The sequence below is a fragment of the Mirounga leonina genome, unplaced genomic scaffold (genome assembly GCF_011800145.1).
Source record: "Mirounga leonina isolate KUSES-001 unplaced genomic scaffold, KU_Mleo_1.0 Mir_151, whole genome shotgun sequence".
Classification (NCBI taxonomy): Eukaryota; Metazoa; Chordata; class Mammalia; order Carnivora; family Phocidae; genus Mirounga; species Mirounga leonina.
In genome coordinates, this window is record NW_023270377.1 from 2,789,814 (window position 1) to 2,815,329 (window position 25,516).

General features: G+C 49.3%; 1 protein-coding gene across 2 annotated transcripts in view; it reads right to left on the reverse strand.

Moving 5' to 3' along the window:
* Positions 1-254: 254 nt before the first annotated feature.
* Positions 255-25,516, reverse strand: part of UBE2F (ubiquitin conjugating enzyme E2 F (putative)) — a 54,770-nt gene continuing 29,508 nt past the window's right edge. For both annotated transcript variants that reach the window (XM_035006776.1, XM_035006774.1), the window contains 6 exons: positions 21,116-21,183; positions 14,030-14,100; positions 9,572-9,629; positions 6,864-6,896; positions 4,566-4,628; positions 255-926 (listed from right to left, as the gene is read on the reverse strand). In XM_035006776.1, the coding sequence (XP_034862667.1) occupies positions 876-926; positions 4,566-4,628; positions 6,864-6,896; positions 9,572-9,629; positions 14,030-14,100; positions 21,116-21,183 (344 nt within the window). In that variant the 3' untranslated portion in view covers positions 255-875. The remainder of the gene's footprint in view (positions 927-4,565; positions 4,629-6,863; positions 6,897-9,571; positions 9,630-14,029; positions 14,101-21,115; positions 21,184-25,516) is intronic.

Consider the following 25,516-nt stretch of genomic DNA (forward strand, 5'->3'; position numbering starts at 1 on the left):
ACTCCCCCTGCTTGTGTCTCTCTCTGTCAAAAAAAAAAAACAAAAAAACAAATCATCCAGATCTAGCTTCAAAATCCAAAACTTCCTCGCCCCATCTGGACCCAAAAGCAAGAGCTGATTTTTAAAAGCCAAATTCTTGTTTCATTTGGACAGAAGGAATAATGTGTCTTTCATGTTTTCTTTGTATTTCTCTTCAATAGTTGCTTGACCCAACATCTTTCTGTCTGCTCTATACAATGAAAATACAAACTAAATGAGAATAGAAAAAAATAATTAAAGCATTAAATTGTACAAATTACAAATCTGTTCCAAAATATACTTACATTAAATAAAATACGCATTTCAGTAAGAGATCTACAGTGAATGACTACGCATTCTGGGAAACTTCACGACATCTAGGCAGGGCCAACATCCGTGTGAGGGGCTAAGAGAACTGGCATCCAATCACAGTATGTAGCGGGTTTCTCACTGCTCCTCTGCGAGCTACACTGAGCACGTCATCAGGATCACTTGTGCGGGGAAGGATTTGGGGAAAAGGGGAAGAAGCAAGCGCTAGCCTCAATTCTGAGTTCATTACAACTTCTCAGGAATCTCTCAATAGCCTATACAGTACAGTTTCCAAAAAGTAAACATGTTAAGGGAAGCAGACAACTCTTTAGAACCCCAAACACATTTTCTTGCTGTATTTATGTGGGACTCTCCATCTACAATGGGCAGCCGTGAAGAGGTTCTTCCTCGGGACAGCATGGTCACAGGATGTGGATGACCCTGTGGGTCTGAGGGGAGCGAGGACTGGGGAGGGGGGCTCCCTCTTGGTTGAGGTTGGAGACAAGCCTACAACACACAGTCCGCAGCCCCACCGTCTCCTCCTCCTATCATCTGGCGTAACGCTTAATGTAGTCTTCCACTTTATTCCGGAAGTCCTCCTGTGGAGCGAGAGGGATCAGGGAGAGAAGAAAGAAGGGGGAGCGAGTTAGCGAGGGAAACAACACTTCCAGAACAAGTGGGACCCACCCGAGCTGAGGAGCCACTGTGAGCTCCTGAGAGCAACACGGAGGACCTGGCCTCCAGCCGCCCCCGCCTCAGCTGCCACGGCTGCAGGACCGTCAGAGGCCCGAGGAGCGGAGCACCCTCTCCCTACCACTCCAGGTGCCCGCTGTGTGCAGGACGCTGTGTGCAGGACACGGGGCCACTGTGCCGGGAGGGCTGGGGGTGGGGACCCAAACACAGAAGAACTGAGTAGACGGGAACCTAAGACCCTTCGTTTTGCAGATGGGAAGGGTGAGGCCCCGAGTGGTCAAGGTGGCAACGCAGGTCAGGACAGGGCTCTTGACCTCAACTGGAGATAAGTCGGAGCTGCTGTTCTCCAAAGACCCGTGTCCAGATCTGTCTTCCTAAAACAACCCCCCAGACCCTGCTGCCTATTTAAAAGGTGCCCACTTTTCATGGTGAAGTGCAGCCCGCCACCCGAGTGACCACCTTGCCCAGAAACGGTGGGCTTGCTGCAGAGCTCCCCGCCTAGGCATCAAGCAGAGGCCACCTGGGCACCCAGCCTGATTCCTCTGGCGACAAGAGGCAGTGTGGCCCTTGGTGTCTCCAGGCCAGTATGGGCAGGAAAGTGCCACAGGTGTGCCCCTCAGGTCTGTTCTAACATTAGGACCTAAGTTCCTTGGCCTTGCAGGACTGGGCAAGGCCACATGCGCCATGAGGGACTTGGAGCTTGCCCACCTCAGAACACCTGCATTCAGTGCTCAGGACACTGTGATGTGACAGGTGGAACTCAACCCTCTTACTCCTCCAACACGGATGCTGGGTCACTGACAGCCATGGGGTCACACTGCTTCAGTCCCATCACGTGACAGGTACCACCACGGGCCGCACGGTGCAGAGAGCTCAGCAGAGCCCCTGTAGGCGCGGTGCTGGCTGCGCCCTCTTGTGGCCAGTCCTTGCCCGGAGTGGCGCCTAGAAGGGGGTGGCCACACTTAATTCACATGGTGACCCTTCCAAGGTCAGGGTGGGTTCCTGGTTTTAAGGTCTGAAAATGGTTTGGTGGTTTGCTTGCCATCTCAGGTGAGGGAGTGGAGAGCTGCTGAGCCTGTGCTTGTGGACAGGACTGCATTCAGAGGCTCCCACGAGCCCTGACTTGGCCATTTCCAAAGTACCCAGAAGCCAACAGTACCGTCAGCGGCTAAGGAGCCTGTGGCCACAGGATGTGAAGACCCCACAGGCACTGCTGCCCCGTCCTGCCCTCAGGTGCTCAGTCTCACCCCGGACGAAGCCCAGGGCCCACGGCCCCCAGAAGCCCTCTGTGCTCAGGCTCCCTCCTCTGCCTGAGGGCCCACAGAGCAGGGCCCACGAAGACCACAGACTCTGGGGCCAGACTGCTTGCCTGGGTTCACATCTTGGGCTCTGCCCCTTCCTGGCAAGTCTCTTCCCTCCATGGTGGCTCTGCCTCCTCAGCAGCAGATCAGGGATGGTAAGAGTCCCTCCCTTGTGGAGATGTCAGGAGAACAAATGCACTCTGGGAGGCGGGTGGGACAGGGCCTGGGAGGGCCGCCCAAGACTGCCACTGCTCTCACGTCACCGCCGTCCTGCACCCCAGCTCTAGTCACGCCGGTGTCCATACTCCTCCCTCAATACCCTGAGCACATTCCAACCTCAGGGCCTTTGCACCACTGTAATACTCTCCAGAATACTCCTGCCCACTCTCCATTTGGTTCACATCAGATCTCTACTCACATCTTGTCAGAAAGGCCTTCTCTGAGCACCCGACATCAAACAGCAAGACCCATCATTGGCCCCCCTGGCCCCTCACGTTGTTTGCTTATCTGGGCTCTACCTCTGCCCACGAGCATGGCCGCTCCATGGGGACAGGGACTGTCTGTTCATCACTCTATCCTGAGCATTTGCACCTCACCTGGCACTGAAGTGGCCCCAGTCAAACTTGGGATGAACCATGAGCACGAAATAAAGTAAGGAGAAAGTTCAGTAACTGTCATCATGACTCAGCATGAGGATGGGGTGGGGCTGGGGCACTTCTTAGAAGTGGAGGCATCACTATCTGGAGGATTTTAGGTCCATCTTACTGGGGCTAACAGTTTATAAATGCAAGTCTTCCCCTTATTTCATACAAAGAGCAGGAAGCAACCTTCGAAGAAAAATAAAAGGATAGACAATTTATAACAGGTCTTTCTCCACCTGGCCCTCTAAGAGTGGACCCATCATTACTGATTTCTTTCCCTGACTCGGCTTACAAGACACATCGCTTAGCGGGAAGTCCATGTCAGGGACAGTTACCGGTGGAGCTGCAACGTGAATGGAGCTGCCTGGAAAGGGGCGGGGCGGGCAGTGGGGGGCAGGAACACACCTGCTTGTCATCGCAGTGGACAAACCAAGGCTCTGCGGGGTGGTGCAGGGGGCTGACTGCCGCGGGCGGGCGGGAGATGCCGTGAGAGCAGCCGCGGGCGCATCTGCGGAAGACCTCTGCTGCTACCAGCCCCTGTGCCTGACCAGAAGCACCCACTGACCCTGCAGTCCCACCACACGGCTCACTGGTCCCGCTGTGCCTGCCGCACGGTTTTGTGAGCCGGGGTACGTGCCGGGTGACGCGGTCCTCCCGGGGCCCGCTCTCTGGTTGCAGTAAACATCACACACAACACATTTAACACGCCCCCCCCCCGGCACACAGCAGGTCTCACATAAACATGAGCACCTGCTCTTCAGCTCGGTACTGAGAACCAGGTCGATGGCACTTAGAACTTTACAGATTCAAGGGAGGTGCTGGGTAACGGCCTTGGGTGGCTGATTTCTGGGGTGGGGAGGATTCACAGGAACACGGTTCAGAAAATGAAACTTGAGGCTCTATGACTAAACCAGGTTAGCCCTGCAGGGCTGTCTGCTGAGGCCTAATGGCTAACTAGCCTGGCTCCAGGTGAAGCTGCATAACCTCGAACAGCCTTGTTCTGATCCCAGACGCCCAGACTGCTGCTCCAGCTCCTAACACCTTGTTCATGCACCTTTAAGGATGTACGTAAAAGGGATATTTATTGCATTATCATTTGTAGTTGGAAAAAAAAAAAAAACATGGGGAAAACCTGAGTGCCGACCACTCAGAGAATGGTTGAAAAAAGTATGGTAGAGCCACTAAAAAGTTAAAAACAAACACCAAAACAAAAATAAAAAAACTGAGAATTAATAATAAACAACAGGATCCCATTATTTTGGACAGAAACCCAGTGGGCTTGTGAGTGCAGAGGCACGCTGGATGGACCTGGGGGTGTGAATGCTGTATCCCCATACTGTTGTTAAGGCAAAGTAACAGCGGCCTGTTTTAAATCCCTCAGACTGAATTCTACTAGGAAATCACATCTAATAGAAACACTTCTGCCTGACCTTGGGTCAAATACTTAACTGAGACTACTCACATTTATCACAACACATTACTTACCAACTGCTTTCAATTCCAGGCGTGGACCCACCATTCTCAGCCTCGTGTTTATCTGAGCAAGAGCTTGTAATCATCTTTTTACCAAACCCATCCACCTCGAACGCTACCACTAGCTTACCTTGTCCCTCAAATGATGTTCTGCAGCTTCAATATTCAGCGGATCATCAAAATTCAAAAGATCCTTAAAAAGAGAGAAACTCAAAGTAAACAATGGAAAGAATGCGTTTTTCGGCCGTCACAAGTCTTCATTTTATGAGCCAGATGACATAACTCTAATCAGCAAACAGGAGAAGCTAGAGAGTGGAGAGATTCTATAACGGATCATGGTTCCTGGGACAGAAGCGCACAGTCTGTGTGGGTGTTTTCTCAATGTTGGTGAATGGCGGACTGAAAGATCATGATGTTTACATACAACTGTCCAAAGTTCGGTGAAAATGGAGGTTAGCGATCACATTAATTCCTAAAGCTATTATTATGAGCATTTCCAAATAAAAATCCCATTCTTTTTTCCTGAGAAATTCTTCTAATTTGTGATGAACATCTTTGCCTCTCTAAGTCTCTGGTTTCCATGCTGACCTTCTCTTTACATTTTGTTATTCCCCTTCACAGCACTGCACTCATACCCAGCAGGGATGGCGTTTGGAGCCTGAGGGCGGACAGCGCCAGGAGGACCCTGTCCCCCAGGCCTTTCTACCTTAGAAAACCCGGGGGTGGGCGGTGGAGGGCGCCTGGCTGGCTCAGTCCTTGGAGCCTGCAACTCTTGATCTCGGGTTGTGAGTTTGAGCCCCATGTTGGGTGCAGAGATTACTTAAAAAAAATAAAATCTTAAAAAGAAAACCCCGGAATGGCTACTCCCCTCTCCCTGCAAGAAACACCATGGACTTCAAATCGGAGGCCATGCCGTATCTTTATACTGCCTATGAGAAGTCATTGCTTTCCAGAGTCACTGATGGTCACTGTAAAGACAACAGGAGAAATGTTAAATCTGGGGACTGTATTTCTGATTTGGAAATAAATATGGGGTATGACCAATATGTTACAAATAGAGCAAGGAAAATTCTTAAGTCTCTATGATCTCTATGATCACTTGTAAAGTTGAACAATTAGACTTCAAGTCCTAGAAACAGGCAAAAATATGAAGCACATAGATGAGATACCCAGTGCATATAAAGACCACCAGACACACAAAACTCTTTACTTTCCTTACCATATATCTGACCTAAGATGAATAGATTGGCTGGAATAACCATTAGAGGCTTCATCAGCAATTCTGGTTGGCCCTCTAGAATTTGGAACACTGGAGGGACGGGGACTACACCAGATGAAAGGCTAAATCAGTGAAGGCAGCACGAACTGCTGGGCAGATTTTAAATCATGCTGCAGCCTTCACAGCTCCAGAAGTAACACCGCGCACATCCATGAAGAAGCCAGAGCACGATCACAACAAAACGACGGCACTACCTTCCCCGGGAGTGAAGGGAAGGCCCGAAGCCGGGAGTGCTGGGCTTGCTGCTGGTGCTCCAGGGGTCACCTGGGACAACAGACGAGAAGGCCAAGGGCGGCAAGGCCTTGGGGGTCTAATTTTGAGGCTCTGCTGCTTTCATTTTGCTGCCAATAAGAGCAAGCGCACCGTGGCCTCGGACAGCAGCCTGGCCCCGGGCGCCGGCGCCTTGTCAGCACACCTGCCTTAGGCCAGGAAGCTGCCCCTCCAACGACCCGCCGTCCTGCGGGCTGGCCAGGGAGGGCTCCTTTTCATGGAGGGCCGAGTTTCATCAAAAGTAGCACAGGTCCCCGCCCCACCCCATGGACAGACCCTTGAAGCTTATTTCTTTTAAAGCTCTTTTACGGTCAAAGAGCAAAAACTCAAAAGACTAATATTGTATTAAAAAAATCCAAATAGCAGCTTTTAGCTTCTCCCCGTGTCTCCCTCTGCCCTCCAGCCCCTGCCTGGGATATGCTGTTTTCTGCAGACAGCAAACTTCGGCAGCCCGTCACTGAGGAGACAATGGTTCTAAGGTTCTGGGTTTGTGAAAAGCCTCAAGGTCAGGTGACCACACGCTCCTTCACCCAAACCAGGACACCTGGGAGGGCAGAGGGCTGCTAGCGAGGGCAGACATGGAGTGGGGCCGGGCCAGGCGCCCCCAGAGGAAGAGCCGCCCACGTGAAGGAGGCTGCAGCCAACGAAGAGCCCCGGCCCCAGCCCTCCCGTCCCTGACGGCCTCCCCATGTGCCACCCCAAAGCCCCCCCCAGTTCCCGTCTCACTGTTCCTCTGCCTCATATAAATCCGACAGAAAGGAGGAGTTCAGCGTGTACAGGGTGCTGTTTTTAATCCCTCTAGGTTACCCTTAATGTGATGTTTAAAGCCAATAGTCAGAGGATTCAAGAAAAGCTTGGGATTCTGGTCAATATACTTACAGTAAACAAAGAGTTTAATCCCCAGACAACATCCTGGAATGAGAAAGAAAGAAGAAAACAAGTTTTAGGCTCCTGTGCATTTAGTGTTTCAAACCCATGACCAAGAAATACGTACTGTGTCAGGTCAGAATTTATCTTTAGCATGCTGTTTTCCCTAAGACAGAAACTTAAAACAACTTCTCTCCAATATGACAACAGGCTCTGGGAAATTTGGAGATGAGCAGTCACAGGTAGAAAGACAACATAAAATGCCCTCGGAACCCAGCCCAAGGAGCCAACGGGCTGTATCTGCTCAGGGCAATCCCACCTTACATCACCTCGTGCTCGTCATCTTCCAATACAGTTCGGGACTTCCAAAGAGTCCTCTTTACAACAAAATCTGTTGTTTCTGCATCTGTGTCCTCTTGGGGACTGCATATAAGCTAATTACCCACATCCCACAGGCCTCTAACAATTTTGCTCTAATTACTTAAAAAAAAAAAAGTGGAAGACTGATAAACACTTCCTACCTAACATTCAAAGATCAGAAATTCTCATTAAAATAAAATGGAAAACCAGTGTGTTCTCTCTGGACTGACTTGTCATCTGTGACTCAACCACCAATTCCCTCTCAACATTCCTCGTCATCAGCTCAAGTCTTGTCTTTTTTAGGCTGCTACTCTGCTAGCTGGCAATTTTAATCACCGCCTCTGCTTTGTCCCAGCCATCCACCCGTGTCCTTCTGGGGTGAGCTGAACCTGGGGCCGGAGCTGGCAGTAAACACATGCTCTTTGTCTGGTGGAGAGGTCGGACAGACAGGCATGTCAGCAGAACTCCCACAGAAGTGTTCCCACAGAGGACCCAGCAGGGAGGAGAGGCTTCCCAGAGGAAGCAGGGCCTGCCGGGTAGAAGGACGACAGGAGGGAGCACCTTCTAGGTAGAAGGACCCCTGTGCCGAAGCTAAGTCCGAAGTGGGCAGGACATGTCCAGGGTGTGGTGAGAAGACAGGCCGGGCTCCCCATGGCAGTAGAGACCACACTTCAGAAGGATCCAGTCAGGCCTGTAGGTCTGCAGTGTCCTCTGACTCTGGGGGAGGGCCCCAACACCTTCCCTGTGTTCTTCTCCCAAAGTGCCCACCTGGAGATACCCAACGACAGTGCCTACACGCCAGAGTTTGCAGCTGTTGCCCATGAGGTGTGGTCACGTACAGAACTAGACCTGGCCCAGAACCAGTGTAGTCACTGGTGGGCCGCTGTGACCCATGCATACCTCTCCGGGCCTCAGTGTCCTCCTCTAAGAGCAGTGGGGTTGCCTAAGAGCAGGGAGTGGGAGTGAGGACGGTCTCTAAGAGGTGAACCAGGAAGCTGGCATGTAAACAATGAGGTCAGTTTATCCGCAGAAGCTCTTTCAAAGGCAGGGCCTACAGCGTTAAACTGTGAAGGATGGTGGGTAGAGAAAGCCCGGCACACGTGTGCAGGAGGGCCCAGGCCTGTTCAGGTCTATTCAGGCTTCCCCTTGTGGCCCAAAGGACAGCATCCGATGCGCATCTCCAGCACCAGCCATGCTTATGTTTTGTGTGTTTGGCACAGAGTTCGACTTACAAATGGTTTTAGTTAGGATGACTTTTGTAATCCATGCATGACCAAGCCAAAGTTAACACATGTGTAAAAATGTTGCTCTTCAGACAAAGACAGAGATGGAGAGGGGGAGACAAAGAGGAAGATGGCCTTGTGCGATGTGCCAGGCAGTGTGCGAGTGTCACAAACTCGCTGCTTTGACACCTTCCAGGTTGACCTGGCACGACTGTGAAGAGGAGGACACAGTCACCAGGGAACATGGGCCGGGTCTGGACGAGCACGCCTTTGTGCCGAGTCCCGGGCTGAAGAGAAGCGCAGGCTGGGAACCCAGCTGCCCTCTGAACCCAGGACCGGGAGGGCGCCTTCTGGGCAGCATGGACCCGGCACGAGAAGGGCAAAGGCTCTGATGACTGCGTGGACTGCTTCGTTACCCATCAGAAACTCCCAGCAGGAGTCAGGCAGCCGGTCACCACAAAGTGAACACTAGCCAGAAGTCCTGGCTGCTTCTGACGAAAAGCTCAGGCAACAGGAGGAAACTGTAGGTGTCCCACGGATACCGCAGCAGAAAAGCCCTGAGCTGAAGCCAGAGCTGGCGGCCTCATGCAGCGCCCGTAACGTGCAACCCCAGAACCGACTAGAGCCTACACCGCAGAAGCAACTGGAGCCACTTGTTTAGCCCCGGCGGCTCCCCTCTCCATCGCCCTCCCCTGGGTGGGGTCCTCCTTCAGGGCATACCTGTCTGGGCTGCCACCCTTCCGTTGTCCAGGCTAGCTCCGGGTAACTCGGAGCAGACGGAAGCCACATCTGCCCTCTCCCTCCTCCCCTCTCCCCACCCTGACAGCTCTCGTCTCCTTGGAGAGTGAGGCATCCCACAAGACTGGGGGACAGAGAAAGGGAAGAATAGAAACTACACGACCTGAAGCACAAATGGTAAAGCGCAGAGGGCAGTGAAGATAACTTGAATCCCCACTGCCCCGAGATGAACTGGGGGCAGAGGAACCGACCGGGGCAAGTGCTTGGCCAAGCAGCCCCTGGTGGGCAGCAGGGGGCAGGGTGTGCCCGGCCACGTGGGTGGACAGGACAGCAAGGAGACTGGTTCGCAGAGGGAGAGGCCTCCAGGCCAGGGCTGTGCTCAAGCGCACTGCACTCTACCTTTAATGTCCTTGTGGGAGCCCAGCCGGTGCCGTCAATCGAATGTTCTCTCAGTAAACTGAAACAGACAGAAAGGCACAGCGGTCAGCAAGGGCAGCCTCCAGGCACAGGAGCTGCAGATGTGCTGAGCCGCCGCCGCCAAGCCCTCTGGGCCCATGGCTCCTCTTCAGGACATCTGCTTTCTCCGGGCCCCACCTCTCCCCTGGTGCCTCGCAGGCCCGTCTCCCTGCAGGAGGCCATCTCTACCCCCAAGTCTAATCTGTTATGCCATGTTTATTGCTTGTACACCCAGGTCTTTAATCCTGCATGCACAAGAAGTTCTAAGCAAGAAGAAAGTATGGTTAAAATAACATACAAAGAACACTTGTCAACTTGATATTCAGAAAATGACAACTGATGCTTAGAACTTCCTATGTGTTTCAGCATGATCCTAACCTCACGTAATGCCTCAACAACCCATGAGGGAGGTGCTGCCATCTCTCTAATGCAGAAAAGAAAACAAGGCACAGAGCAGCAAGGGCACGGGCCTGGGGGACAGTCCTTCAAACCTGGGCAGCTTGCCCGGAGATGCAGGTGAACACGGATGACAGCTCCTAGCACACATTCTAATACCTTGTTTTTGTTTTGTAAAAAAAAGTTCAAAAGGGAAAAATGAAGGATAGAGGTAGATTAACACAAAATTCTGAATGGTCCTCACCAGTGGGTGGGAGGACCATGTTCAGAAAAGGTGCACATGCGCTTTGGAGGTACTGTGAGGTCCTATGTCCTAAGGTGGACCCGAGGGCCACTTCCATCCCTGTTCCATCAGCTGTACATGCACATTACAGACTCTTCACAGAAACGATTATTCCACACTTGGAAAAACGAGAATTTATCGCCAAGTTTCCTTCTGGGGCGAAATCAGTTTGGCACTGTTGAGCTGTATCCTGCTGCTCCTTCGATGGTACATAACAGTTCCTAAGCTCACACGGCAGCGCCTGGCTCTCTGCACCTTAACTGTTACTGTGAAGAGAAGTTCTGGATCAGAGCATGTTCAAATTCCCGTAAGTCAATTACGATCAGGAGAAAATATAAATATCCTATAATCTTAACTGCCCATGAAGATCAGTTAGAATAAATAAAACCTTAACTTGACCACTACTACTTACTTTGAGCCTTAAGAACAAAACAAGAAAGAAGAAACCGACATCTCCACCCTGCAGAGCCCCAGGCCTTGTTGACAGGAAAGCTCTGCAACTTCAGAGTAACCGTTCGGGAACCATGCGCCAGGTCCTGGAGGTCTATATGACCCAGTGAGAGGTCTCCTCACTGGGGTAGGGACAGGAATCTGTTCAGATTGTCCTTGTCCTTTTCTCTGACAGACCTCATCACTATCCTCAGCCATCTACCTGTTCACTTGTTCAATGCCTGTCTCCCCAGCAGCTGCCAAGCCCCACAAAGCAAAGAATACCAACTGCTCCCACTGCGTCTGGGCTTGACCACCATTAGCTGATGGCGGAGGGGGCAGCTTCACTGGCTGAGCAGGTAGTATCCTCTGACCCCTGTCAACACACAGCCAGAGCAGGAGGGTTCTGAACCTGGGGGCCAGCTGTGCCCACCCAGGGCAATGGCAGATAAGGGGGGGGGGGGTACCCATAATCGGGCAGGCTGTGCCCAGGGCTGCAGGCCACAGGTCTGGGCAGAGTGACACTATGGAGGGAACACACTGTCACTGTGCAAGCTCTAGCCCAGCCTCAGCAGGTGGCAGGCCCTCAGAGGGTACCAGGCAAGGGATTAGAGAGGGTGCCTCAGGGGCTACACTGGAATCATGGGCCCCAGGAGAAAAAGTCTCAAGTGCAACCACCAGGGTCCTGGCCCGGAGCCCTCTAATCCCACAGACACGGCCCCTCTCACCTCTGACCCTGAGCCAAAAGCAGGCGAGGGCCCCTGGTGGGAGCAGAGCAAGCCTCACAAAGAGAGGTAAGTGCCCTGTGTACTAGACAAGGCCCCACAGAGCACCAGGCACCGGTCAGAGCTGCTGAGTGAGGAATCCAGGTAGATGCTGCCTGGCGGTCACTGCAGACCAGGAGTGGCTGGCCCAGGCTTGTCTTTCTCTTTATTCAGGAGATGCCAGGATTAGTCAGTGGTACACTAAGCCCCTGCTGGACACTGTCTGGTTTTTTCCAAAACAATGAGGAGGTCTTTGCACTTTAATCTGGCACATTATTTCCCACAAACAAATCCCTACAAGTGCAGCTGACAAATCCAAGGGTAAATACAAGTTAAATGTAGACTTTATAGCTGATATATAGGTATATCTCCCATGATGTGAGAGAGCCTGTTCTTTCCCTTTCTCTCTCTCCTTTCTCTCTTACCCCCCCACCCCCCACTGGGTATTTGCTTTTGCTCCGGGCAATATGAGGAGTGGTGAGCGGCATCTCATTGTTTCCATGAGCCTCTCTCTGGCTACTACGGAGACCAAACATCCCTCAGGTGCTTACCACCCACCTGTAACTCTCCTATGAGTCACTACTTGTACCAGGTGCTCGGTTTTCCTAGTGGGTGTGTCTGTCTTTTTCATCCTAATTGGCAAAAACCTTTTACACATGAAGGATGTAACCCAGCTGATCTTTTCTCTCTCACTTTTATGTTTTGTCTTTTTAATTTTAATGTGGCTAAATCTATCAATGATTTTCCTTTAAGGCTTCTGGCTTTTGCTGCTGGCTGCTGCCCACTGAGTTCTCCTCACACTTTGCTAATAATCTGATTTCTCAGAAGACAGCAAAAGTGATGGAGAGAAATTCCTGCCCTGGCATTAACTCTGGTGGAGGATAGGGTGTGACAGGTAGGGCGTGCGGTGGACTCCCAGGAGAGCAAGCACCAGCGATGGCCTCAGGGGAAAAGGCTGGAGTGGATGCCATCTACAGCTTGAAGCTGGAGGAGTCCGATTTTGTAAGTGTGATACTTAAAGGACAGGCAGGGAAAAGGTGGCCTCTCGTAAATGCATTTGTAACTGTCTACTGAAACGGAGGCGGATAGGAGAGAACAGTGGACACTGCACTCAAGCTGCACCGGGAGCTGGATACTAACTGTGCTTTTAAGAAGGAAGAGGGGGCGCCTGGGGGGAGGCGCAGTCGGTTAAGCATCGAACTCTTGATTTCGGATCAGGTCATGATCTCAGTCCTGGGACCGAGCCCAACATGGGGCTCGGTGCTCACTGGGTAGTTTGCCTGTTGCTCTCCCTCTGCTCCTCTCCCAGCCTGTGTGCTCTCTCAATAAATATATAAACGAAGAAGAAGAGAAAGAGGAGGGGGAGGGGGATGAAGAAGAAGGAAGAGGGGTCCAGCTCTGCCGGCACTACGGGCAGTGTGTAGCTCCCCATCACAGGCAGGCTGGTGTTGCCAGGGCGGGGACGGGACACAACACGACACCGACTTAATCACAGGAAGAAAGCAGAACAAGGAGCTAATGCTAATGCCTACCCTCTGCACTGTGGCTGAAGGTTACTGTGACTTTGCTGTGGCAAAGTCACCCGCTGCGGGTGGACGCGCAGGGTTCCAGCCTGGGCAGTCTGGCCCCAGAGCCCCTGCAACCCCACTGCCGCCTTAGTAGAGAAAGTGACGAGACGCAGGAAGATAAAGCCCAAGTGCTAAATTTACTTAAAAACAACAAACCACACACCCTACATTAGTGACCAGCAGCCTAGAGAAGCGGGGAGTTGCAGATCCCTGATCATCTGCCACTGGAAGGGGGAGGGACACACAGGCCACAACTGACATGAAGTTCTGGGAAAACTGTCCTGCTCTACGCACATCAAGACTTTTGGTAAAAAGAGGACATCTTAAATACAAATGCCCAGGTCTTAAACTTGCCATCTACACCCCCCCACCCCAGATTTTATAAATCCTACTTTTCCTTCTTTTTATTTATTTTTATTTTTTTTTAAAGATTTTTATTTATATGATAGAGAGAGACACAGAGAGGGAACACAAGCAGGGGGAGTGGGAGAGGGAGAAGCAGGCTTCCCGTGGAGCAGGGAGCCCGATGTGGGGCTCGATCCCAGGACCCTGGGATCATGACCTGAGCCGAAGGCAGACGCTTAACAACTGAGCCACCCAGATTTTATAAATTCTACTTTTCCTTCTTAGCTAAAATCAGCCACATGGAGGGATTGCAGCCTCTCACTACAACAGGAGCGGAAAAGGGTGAGGAGGCCTGGAGGGAGCACCAGCAGGGCTCTTGGCCACCGGAGGGCCCAGGAGGACTTGGGTCTGGAGGTGGAGGAAGGCTGGGGGTGGGGTGGGGGTGGGAGACCTTCCAGTCACTAGAGTACAGCCCAAAGCTCTGAGGGTGGTTTCCCAAACCTCCCTAAACGTGGCCCAGCCTCAAAATTTCCTCTCAGTGGAGATTGTGTTAGAAAGCCCAATGCTCACACATAGTGCTCACAAACACAGAAGCCAGGAAAGAAGAGAAACCCACCTTAGACATATTTCGCCTGTCTCTGTGATGTTGGGGTGCCAGATCCTCGTCAGGCATTTCACTTTGGGAGGCTGCAACACAGAGAGAAAGAGACTCTCCAAATCATGCCTACTGCCACACACCCATCTAGCCCCTCGTTCCACTGCTTACTGGGCACTCGCTTGGACTGGCCCCAACCAGGGTTCAATCCTGGACTCCCGTCACCTGAGCAGGAGCGTCTTCACACTGCACCCACAAGTGCTAGCCTGCCCGTACCCCTAACACGACCCTTCTACAAGTCCCAGGGCCGGAGGGGCAGTGGGGCTGGTGGCGGGGCCCCAGCCCGCTCTGACCCTCCCTGCCAGGGCTGTGGAGCCCACGGTGCGCTGCAGGCCCCGGTCAAACCAGGAGCCTGCAGACGTTATGCTGTGCGCTACGCTGCTGAGCTGTGGCTGAGGGTTACTGCTCCTCACGGCGGTAGCTGGGTCCCTGCGCGCGTGTTTCTGAAGATGCGACTGCCATGTACATGGTCCTACATCCAAGTCATAGTCTGCTTTATGCTTACAGGAGGGAAAGAGAATGAAAACGAGCATGTGGGAGGAAGGCACACCGACATCACTGATGACGAGGCATGTTTGGATGAAGCTGTTCTTTTAAAGTGACTCGATAATACAAGCAATCCATACTCATTTAAGACAAAAAGACAATGACAACAAAAGGCAAGATCTCTAGAAATTCTCTAACACCCGATACACATCTTGTGAGCCTCTTTTCTAGGCCCCACACAGAGATGCATGTGCGTGCACATTCATTTTTCCTTATGGAAGTGGGGACGTGTGCTCTCTATCTTTTCATATTCCTTTCTGTAATCACTTCAAATGGCTTTGGGCTTTCTCGCCCTCCATGGTACAATTCTAGCATTTCACAAGCCAGTTCCTATTACTGGACATTTAGGTTGTCTCCTACCTCTACCACGAACTGGGCTAAATCAGTGTGCTCATCTCTGCTCACATCTGTAGGAAAGGTCTGCCCGGGAGGAAGCCCAGGTAGAGGAACTGCTGGTCAGCGCACACAAGTGTCATCTGGCCAAGTCTCAAGAGACACGTCATCTTGTAGACATTCACAGCCCTTTGTTACGGGGGGCCACGCTTTCCACGTTTATCATTCAGTATTAATTTGCATTTATGATGCTTTCTTTTGTAAAGTCTTTGTAATCAAATTTTTATCTTTGTTACCAACCACCCAAATCCTCTACTGCACTTTTTCTAGTACTTGAATGGTTCCCTCATTTTATTTGTACAAAACATACTTTTCCAGCACTCTTTTAAGTTTTCCTCCTGATTTTAAAACAGCATGACATCAAGAAACTCCCCCAGATAATTAATCCAAGCATGCAAATATAGGTGTCCAAGGTTACAGAATTTAGGTTCAGAGTGAGTTTCAATCAATTTAATATGCTCTAATTTGGTTTCCTGCAAGTAAATGGGAATGCATTTGACGGAAAGTATGCTAGTCATCGTGCATTTCCAGCAAGGCCTTCAGGCTGAGGGAAGGCCGACATTGCAGGGTTGTATGAATCTAAGTAACAATACAGTTTCCATACTGGGTAGACTGAATCACCAACCTGGCATCGGAGGGAACCTGCAGGCTCTATCTCCCTCCCTTCTAGAGAGTCCTTGACACACACACACCTGTCACCCCGCCTAATGTTGTTCACTGGATCTCCAAGTATCCGACTGTATTTGCCCCTCTCCTCCTTGTCCCTTCCCACCTTCCATAGTTAGATGTTGGCACAGACACCTCCCCTTGTCAGTGGTCCTCCTAACTGCAGTCCCCAGACAAGAGAACAAATTAGAACTATGGACCCAGATTCTGACACACACTTTCCAAACAGAACTTGTAGACCTGACCCTACCCCTAAAGCAAGACAGACGAGAAACACCCAGTCCCACCTCCTACTTGGCAATGCCGCCTGCCCCATCACAGGCTAGGAGTTTAATATATGACAGCCACGGCATTGCAAACCAATGGGGAAAAAGGGATTCTTCAGTGCACAACTGGATAACCATCCGGAAAAACAGATCCCCACTTAAGAGTTGTACTCCAGATGCATTAAACACAAATGATACAGAACTATAAGAGCACTGAAGAAAATGCAGATGATTTACCTTGGGATCTGAAGGCCTGTTTTAAGCATTTCATAACAAGAAAAACTCATGAAAGAAAAGTAGATTTTAGTACAGTGGTGAAGCAAAACAAAACAAAACAAAACAAACCCCTCCCCCGCAAAACCCCCCAAAGTTTTACAGAATAAAAACAACAAAAAACAAGGGAAAAACAGAAAAATCTTTAGAGTACAACTAAGAAAACTAGGGAAAACGTTTCATATAAATTCCAGCTGAGAATTCTTATAAGAAAAACAAATATCCCAATGGAAGAAAGGGCTCAGGACATAGTAACAGCTCACAAAGAACATAAAAAGCTAATAAATAGGAAAAAAAATATTCAGCATTCCACTTATTTAAGAAATGAAAACTCAAATGACAATTAGATACCATTTATTTCCTCCCAAAATGGCAAAAAGAAATCAAAAGATTCCATTTTCGTGAGGAAAAAGGGCCTTTTCAGACAGTACTGGTGAGGAAGCTGCTGGCGTAACCTCTCTGGGAACTAGTTTAACAGTATCGATGAGGAGTCTTAAAATCAGCATCAGTTACTCCACACTGGTAACCCCACGAGGATTTATGCCAAGGACAGAGGCAGACGCGCAGCAGCCGCTGTCTGGACCACGCACGGCAGCACCGCTTATGCCCGCCGTCAACGACCGACAGCCTATGCACCAAGTGCAGGCGGGGCCTGCTGCTGCAGGGATCTAAGTATGGTTTCTACATTTTGAAAAGACTGTTTAAAAAAATCCCAACTATTTTGTGGAGAAAAATAAGTATATGTGATAGAGACCATTTGCGGTTCACGAAGCCTAAAATATTTACTACTCACAGAAAGTGTGGTTCATACTGTCAAAAACTGGTCAACTAGTGACCAACAATAAAGGACTGATTTAAAACCATGACGCAGTGCTCTTATTAATGATGATATAACATGTTCTCATGTGAATTGACATGAGAACATTTGTTCATCACGTTATAGTGTTAAAAACCCCAAGTTATCAAGCTATGTGTAGCATGACCCCATTTGTACATACGATTATATGTCGCCCATAACATACATCAGAAAGTGAACAGCAATCATCTCTGGGTGGAGAGGTAAGAGGTGATTAACATTCCATTTCTGCAGAGCCGTATTTTCCCCATTTCCTACAAAGCATACACTACACACAAGGCAGAGGGGAGTGGGGGTTCAGTTCACTTGTAGTATCTCTGCCCCACCCCCCCTTTCTGGGGCTGGTCATGGCCATGTCTCTTGATTCGGTTATGTTTTATCAAAAATGTGAGGGGAGGGGCGCCTGGGTGGCTCAGTCGACTGAGCGTCCGACTCTTGGTTTTGGCCCAGGTCATGATCTCGGGGTCCTGAGATCAAGCCCCACATCAGGCTCCACACTCAGCGTGGAATCTGCTTGTCCCTTCTCCCTCTGCTCCTCCTCCTGCTCTCTCTCATAAACAAATAAAATCTTAAAAAAAAAAAGTGTGGGGGACGTAACATGTGTTACTTCCAGGAGGAAACTGGAGGCAAAGAATGAAAAGCCGTGTCCCCTTCTCCTGCTTCAGCGCATGGTCTCTGCCAACCAACGCGCGATTAACATGCCACGGGGGCATTGCAGGACTTTGGGACTGTGACACCACACTGAGCCCTGCTCCTCCTCTGGGCGTCCTGATCACCCAGGGATCCCCAGCGCTATGTCACCACCCTGGCTCATCACTGTTTGTGCTGTCTCCCAGGAGACTGGGGTTCTTAAAAAGCCAGTGTCTGACATAGAACCTTGCAAAGCTCATTTCATGTCACTAAATAATTTCAGCCACTATCTTAGAGAGATCACAAGGCAGACTTGAGGCTGTGAGGTAAAGTTCAGGGACAAAAGGACAAAGAGCCAAAGGAAAATTTGAACTTTAGCTGCTGGGGTGTAGGGGCATTTAGGGGGTAGGGAAACCAAATAGGTATTTTCTTTCTTTTAAAAGTTTACTCTAAAATGATGACCTATTTAAGTGATTAGAAGTTTTTCAGAATGACAATCTTAGTAAGTGACTTTAATTGAAGAAGCTGTGTCAGGGGTTTTTAAAAAGTCCTTACCAAGTACAGAAATCATATAAAGTCATGGCATAAAAGCAAATGAGCCTAAGACAGCTCCATGGAGGTCTCTCCAGCTAACCTTCTAAAAGCTGGCTGTCTCCCATCCAAATAAAACATAGGTGCCTAAAGTTTACTCTCACCATCTCTGCCCCAAATGCCTACAACCTATGTATTTTCAGATGCTGGTTTCATTTTCTACACCGTTAAGTCTGTAGGGGCAGAGAGCACCAATCGTTGGACAAATGTGACTGTGTGCTCTCACAGAGCCCTGGAAATACAGTGTAAGTAAGACACTCCCAGTCTAGTGGAAAGAGACGTTAAGGAGTTATATAGGCAAAGATTAACTACAAAAAAGTAAACACAAATACCTGTATTGGTTAGGCACTGCATTACATGGTTTCCCGGGGATGGTGTCACCCCCCAATCCCTGCCCTGAGCTAGTGACAGTCACCGGCCTGGTAATTACGACTGCGGCCTCAGCCTGGACATGGAGGCAGAGAGGACATGCAGGGGCCGCAGGAGCACAGAGTGGAAGAGGCCCTAGCGGCAGCAGGGCAGGGTCTGGGTCCACCCCAGAGGGGCTGGCCTCTCAGTGCCCCTGGCTTGAGAAATGGGTTTCATTCCTGATGAAATCAAACCAGCCCATCATTCAGAAATTTCCCAAAGGAGACAGAAACTAAATATAAGAATGTAAAACCATCATAAGTCACCAATTAATGTAAGAAACATGTCCTCGAGGCTCAGCGGTTTTCTATCCTGTGTATTCCGTGTCCTACCTCTCTATTTCTTGAAGAGGTCACATAGGGGCAAGACAAGATGACCAATATTTTCTCCCACAAAGTGGCCGCTGGGTTTGGGAAGGGCACATGTCAGGGAGCTGGGCAGCACTGGACGAGAACCTGCTTTAGCAATGGAGCTATTTATTCTGGCAAAGCTAACTCTACCTCTCTGGGCCGTAACTTCCTGACGTGTCCCCAGGCAACTACTGGAGAATCACACGAGGGGAAGTGAGTGGGGGCACCTGGTACATAAAAGCTCCCAACAAAAATCGCTTCCCTTGGTGTCTTCTCATGCTCTGCTCTCTTCCGATACTGGGACCGAGAGGCTCTGCCACTAAATGATACCTAATGTACCTGAAATAGTGGTCCTCAGATTCGGCAGCCCCTCCCCACACCATCCTCCTCCTCAAACACTCACTGCCTCTCCAAGAAGACTGTGTCACATACCACCCTTTAGCACTCTTCCGACGAGGAGTCCTTAGAGACGGCAAATGCCCAAACAGCTAAAAGGTCCAGAATTTTAAGTGCTGTATGCCTGGCTGTTTCCAGAAAACATCAAACTAGCCCCTGGAATTCTAAACATCTGTACTTCAACCAAACCTCTCCAACTGTGTCTCCCCTGAGGGAGTCCAGTGTTCTGTCAAGCCAGACTCAGTGTGTGATTAGGGAAATAGAGGAAGTCAGCAGGGAGCTGGATGGATGGACAGATAAAGACCTGAGATGCATATTTTCCTGTCTTTGCTTAGAAATTAAGTTTTTTCTTCTTGGATTGCCAACTCTTTCCCATCCTCACGAACTACATTCAGAAAGAACTTTTAATGTAGTAGCCTAGTAAAAACCAATTACTTAGATAAAGGTTTGGCTTCAAATAACAAAGTGTGACAGCCACTGAACTGTGCCCTGGTGGTGGGCCGGGCCCGGGGCAGGGGGCCTCACTGCACTTGTCAGCTGGTAGGTCAGTCATTGCAGGCAAACCAACGTGGCACACAGGGTCCCCAGTACCCACAGGCTCAAGGTAACAAGAGACTTAATTTTACCATCAGATTTTTTTTCCTAGTTGATAGGCCTAGAGAGGGACGGGAAATAGTAGGGGCATGTATATATATATATCTCATGTAAAATTGTGGAGCTGTTCAGAACTGTCACTGGTTTCTCACTGCCAAAGTGAAAATGCCCAACAACACTCAAATGTGAGTTTCTTGTTTGTCCCCACTTCTCCCCAACCCTGATTCCTCCTTCTAGTTGACCTGGTCAATCCACCACACACATGCTGCTCATTCTCACTTCTGTACCTATTAAAACAGTTCCAGGGATTTCGACATCACCTAGACCACCATCCCCTGGTTAAGGGTCAACCAAGTCAGGACAACTCCAGTCCTATTTCTCCTGAAAAGCTCAACTGGCTGGACCACCTTCCCAATGTGATCCTCTCCTTCCTTCTCGGAATCCCGTGCATTAATTTCCTGGCACTGCCCCATATCTCTGTTATCTGCTACTTAGGGCTTTTATCATTTTAGGGTAACTTTCTACACTTTTTCTCACCTTCCTAACTGGTAAGTTCCTTAAGAGCAAGGATAGAATGTGGCAGTACTTGGTATAATTATTACCTAGGTGGGGTCTTTGAGAGATCAACATTACTTATGGTTTAAAACTATGAGCCATTCCTCTTTTCTAAAATTCTAAAATACGTGTTTTCTACACCTTGGGAATTCTGGTGTTATACCACAAACAAAACCACAGTTCTAAATAAAATGCTTTCTTCCTCGGTGCCAGGATTTAACAAGTTAAGACTGGTGTGAACCACACAGGCAGCTCCAAGCGAAGGTGCCAACCTCGGCCGAGCTGTAGCCCCCATGCGCATTGCCCGACATACAGCACTCACAAGTACTTGTTAAAAAATGCATCTCTCCCCTAAGGCTCTGAATACTGCCGAGGAGCAACATGAATCACAGAAATATCGGCCGTTTTGTACTCAGCCCCAGGACTGGGGGGACCCAAAGTGGGGGGAGGGGGTGAGGGTGCAGGGCCGTGACCACCACTGGGCCACGCAAAGGGGACAATGATTCAAACGCAGGCTACTCACCACCATGTTGTACGCATCAGGAACTTCAGTTTCAAACTGAAATTTTCCACCCTGGTAGTAACCCTCATCTATCGAAAACACAAAACAAAACAAAAAAATCCTTTAAATTAAAAAAAAGGAAACAAAAAGCAAACACTCATGTTAGAATATGGCAAATACAGAGAATTAAGAGTTAAACAATAGGACTGGAGGGTTCCTTGTTACTTCACCAAATCCTGCCCTGCTCTAATGATGAACCCCAATCAGTTCCCTGCTGGCCTGTCACCCCACTAGCCATGCGCCCTCAGGGGAGGTGTAGGCACCCTTCTGGGGGACTGGTTCCTCTTCCTCAGTCTCCCAGGACCTGCCCAAGGAACGCTGTTCTCACCTCGGCCCACCCCACTCCACACCCCAGCACCCAGGGGACCCCTTCAAGCACATCTCATGATAGGCAACCATCCTGTTTGAGCTGCAGGGCCATCTGTTTGCTGCTGGTGGCCCCATGAGAATGTCAGTTCCGAGGGGTGCTCCGGGGGGCCGGGGGGGGCAAGCAGTGGAGCACAGAGACGGGATCCTCGCCTCAGAGACGGCGCACAGACAACGCTGCTGGGCGGGCTGGCTGAGCGCTGGCTGCAGCCTTCTGAACAAAGCGGGACCTCTGGCAGGGGGCTGGTGGGCATGCAGGAGGATGTCTGGAGTCAGGGCGGCACTGGGTCAGGCCCCACAGCGCAGTCCCAGCTCCTGTGATGGCCTCAGCTACCTCTCAGCCTCTTCTAGGGTCGACCAGGCCGGCATGAGCCTGGCCTGCAGGTGCACAGTAGAGGCTACTGGGGCTGCTGCCAGCAGAGGGCGCTCCACCATGAAGGTGCTTGAACCTGAAACACTTCCCCCCAGTACTCTGAGTTTCACAACTTGACAAAATTAACACCATCTTTAAAATGAAAGTTCAACTTCCCCCCAAATATTTATCATTGTGAACAAATCAGCAATAGTACATCTTATTGCTTCCCTCAGCTGTTTATGTAAAATGAACATTTAATAGGAAGTTGTTAGTTTCCAATAAATCATCACTAAAAAAGTTTTTTGAGATTGCATCAATACTTACGTTGTCCATGGTAGTTTTAACTAACATTACCTGGACCCCAAAGTTTTCATTCTTTGCCAGCGTGACAGAAGAGAAATACTCTATTTGTTTCATTTTACACTGAAGAAAAGTAGTGAGGCTGAAATTTACTTCATATTGAATCATTTAATGACTGATGTTCCATAAGTATCCTTGTATTACTGAGGTACCCATGCTTTAATTACAATATAAAAAAGCTCTTAAGATTAACCTTTGCCTTTTATATTTGTTACAATGTTTCTTAGTCTGCTGTTTGTCTTTCGGTTTTGTGGTTCAACTAGTTTTCACTTTTGAGAAGCCAGTCTTTCTGTGGTTTGTCTTTGGTATTACCCTGAAAAAGATCTTTCCCAACCAAGATTATAGAAAGACCTGATTTCTCTGTTTTCTCTTAGTGATCCTGTGGTTTCATATGTCCCATCGGCTCATCTGGAATAAGGTGGTGTGTTTTCTCCGTGCTTGCCTGACCCATCACATAGTATTTATTATCCTACCCTTCCCCACTATCTGATGCGTCTATTTCTAGTGCTAACAAGTGCACTTGGATTCGTGACTGACACTATCGAGTCTTTGGAAAAGACTCTGGGGAAAAATTTTACCTCCAGATACAAGAACTTTCCAAACAAGTGGCATCTCAGGTATAAAATAATCAGAGCACATCCTTGCTCACCAGAGGCTCTGTGTTGCACAGCGGTCATCGTGGCCGAGTGGCCCAGCGCTGGGCTCTGTAGACCATGCGGCGGCACCAGAACGCCAGCTTCAGGTGCAGAGCTCCACCTGCTCTCTTCTCTTCTTGCTCCCCAAGGCTGTGCTCCAGCCCCTCCATCCTGCCACACCACTGTGGTTTTTCTCTAGCTGGCTTTCCATGCCACGATTATAGAGTTTCAACTCTGCTATCTACCAGTTTCAAAGAAACTATTATTTGGTCTAATGGGGTTTTGGTTTTACCATATTCCTCTGTCCTACTCAAGCTCTCAATTAGTAATTATTAGAATTATATCATGTCTGAATCCACTGAAAAGAGAGAGCAAGCAGACGGTTGTAATTTTTGTTCTATTTCACGAAACACGTCTTTCAGGAAAGATTATCAGCTCCTGAGCCAGTACTTCGTTTTTCCTCTTCTAAGGTACGTAAGCCTTTGGACCCGATCCACCTTGGTTGTGAATTTGCCTAGAAATGCCACAGTCCCACTTACAAAGCAGCTGAGGAGCAGACTGGACTGAGAGGAAACTCAAGAGCATCTCTTGTTTCCTGTGATTTTCTCAACAAAAGGCCCCAGGGAAGAGTTCTTGCTGGTCCACCTTCCGGGTCTGGCTCCCGAGCTGGCATTTCGCAGGACGGAGACGCAAGACGGCCTACACAGCTCTGGAGCCAGCGGGCAGCGGGGTCATTTAGAGCGTCCATAACCCAGTGTGCACCACATCCAAGTCTGGGACAGGCCCACTACGTCACTATCCGTGACTGCTGTGGCTGAAAACATCCTGCTTCTCAGATAACTGGGCATTCAAGTACAACAATGAAATGCAGTAGGAAAGTTCCTGGCATCCACCTCTCACTGGGCCAGCCTATCCCCGTCACCCAGGGTTCCAAAGACAGGAACCATCTTTCCCTCCTCTTGTATCCTGGAGCCCACTCCCTCCTGCCTTCCAGGAATCATCCACCACTATCTCCCAGCCAGGTTAGGGGTATTCCTGGGAGAAAACTGTCCAAGGGGTAGGTGGGTACAAACAGCCTCAAGAGAATCCACTTCTAGGTGGTCAGTGTCCAAGTGCATTCTCTCCTAAAATGAAGCTGCCTGACCATCTCAAGAGTCATGCAGGCCTCCCCTTCCCTTTCCCTTCTCACAGCTGCTCCCCCGGGGGCAGAAGGCTGAGTCTCAGCTCTCCTCTTACCATGATGCACTGCCCCAAGGCACAAACATCCCAGAGGACAAAGGTCACAGGAAAGCCCTTTGAAGGGAGGCACAGGGCAGGGTTGTGCTTTCCCTATCCTACACCCAGTTCTGTTAAGGGCAAAGTAGGGTGTTATAAATAAATAAGATATCCCAGTTCATACTGGAATGTCTTAAATTCAGACACATCGTAGAGTCTGATGGCAGGGATGATTAAAATTTCATTTAGCAACTTCAATCCCTAGACTACTGTAAAATAACACATTATCCCCATGAGAAGCAAGCAAACAGGGAGCCAATAAGCCACAGGCATGGTACCTTCTTCCACCCAGGTGACTGGCTCCATGCCTCACTTAACTGCTAGGAATTAAACTCAGAAGAGAGGTGGCTGATGGTACATCTTAGAGATAAGTAAGACTTCTCCTGAGAGTGAGTCTGACTGCTGACTGGGCTGACAATTAGAACTGGTTCTGCCTATTTATGCACTGGGTAGATAGTTCTGATAAATTGAATGAGCCAAATCTACAGCTTCAAGGTTTTAAGGAAATATAAAGCATACATTTTTATATTGGTAAAGGTATGGCAAAATCAGTAATATCACAGAATTCTCAACTCTTACTGAGAATTTCAGATAAAACAAGAGATGCTTCTAAGTGAAGACAGGTATGACTAATGGCCAGTTGACAGGTCTTGGGAAAGTGGTTTTGGTGACTGTCTCAGAAACCGTGATGCTAAGGGACGCTGATGACTGTGTTTGGAAAGTCTTCTCCAAGTCAGGTGGGTTCCAATTCTCTGCTTTCAACAAAATGGAAGAAGGACCCTAATCTAGTAATCAGCAAAAAGATCAACAAAATATCTTATATGATATTTTTGGCCTCTAACTTTGAAGCCCAAGGATGGAATGTCATAGCTATAACAAAATACCTTCCAGGCCTGTCTGAACAAGCAGTCCTCAGTGTTTACATCTACAGAAACAGAAAGAAAGAAAACTGATACTGAACCCTTCTTTCTGGCATAAAGTCATTCACAAATGCATCAACTAAATCAGAGAAAAATGCTAATAGTAATAACTCCATCATTCTCAGATGCATTTCAGATGAAGTGCTATGTTGTGTTTAATAGCCATCAAAGCTTGCAACATATTGTGTAAAGTCATTATTCATTCAACAAATATTTGACGAGTGCTTATGATGTGTTTTAGGCACTGGTGACACATCAGCAAGAGACCTTTCCTGCCCTGACAAAGCTTACATTCTAGTGGAAGAAGGACAAAATAAATAAGGAAATCATATAATAGAAGATGAAAGAGCTAAGGGAGTAGGAGCTGCGATTTTAAATAGGGTGGCTGGAGAGAGCAAAGGCCTGAAAAAAGGCCACTGGGGTGAAGAACACTCCAGACAGGGGAGCTGGG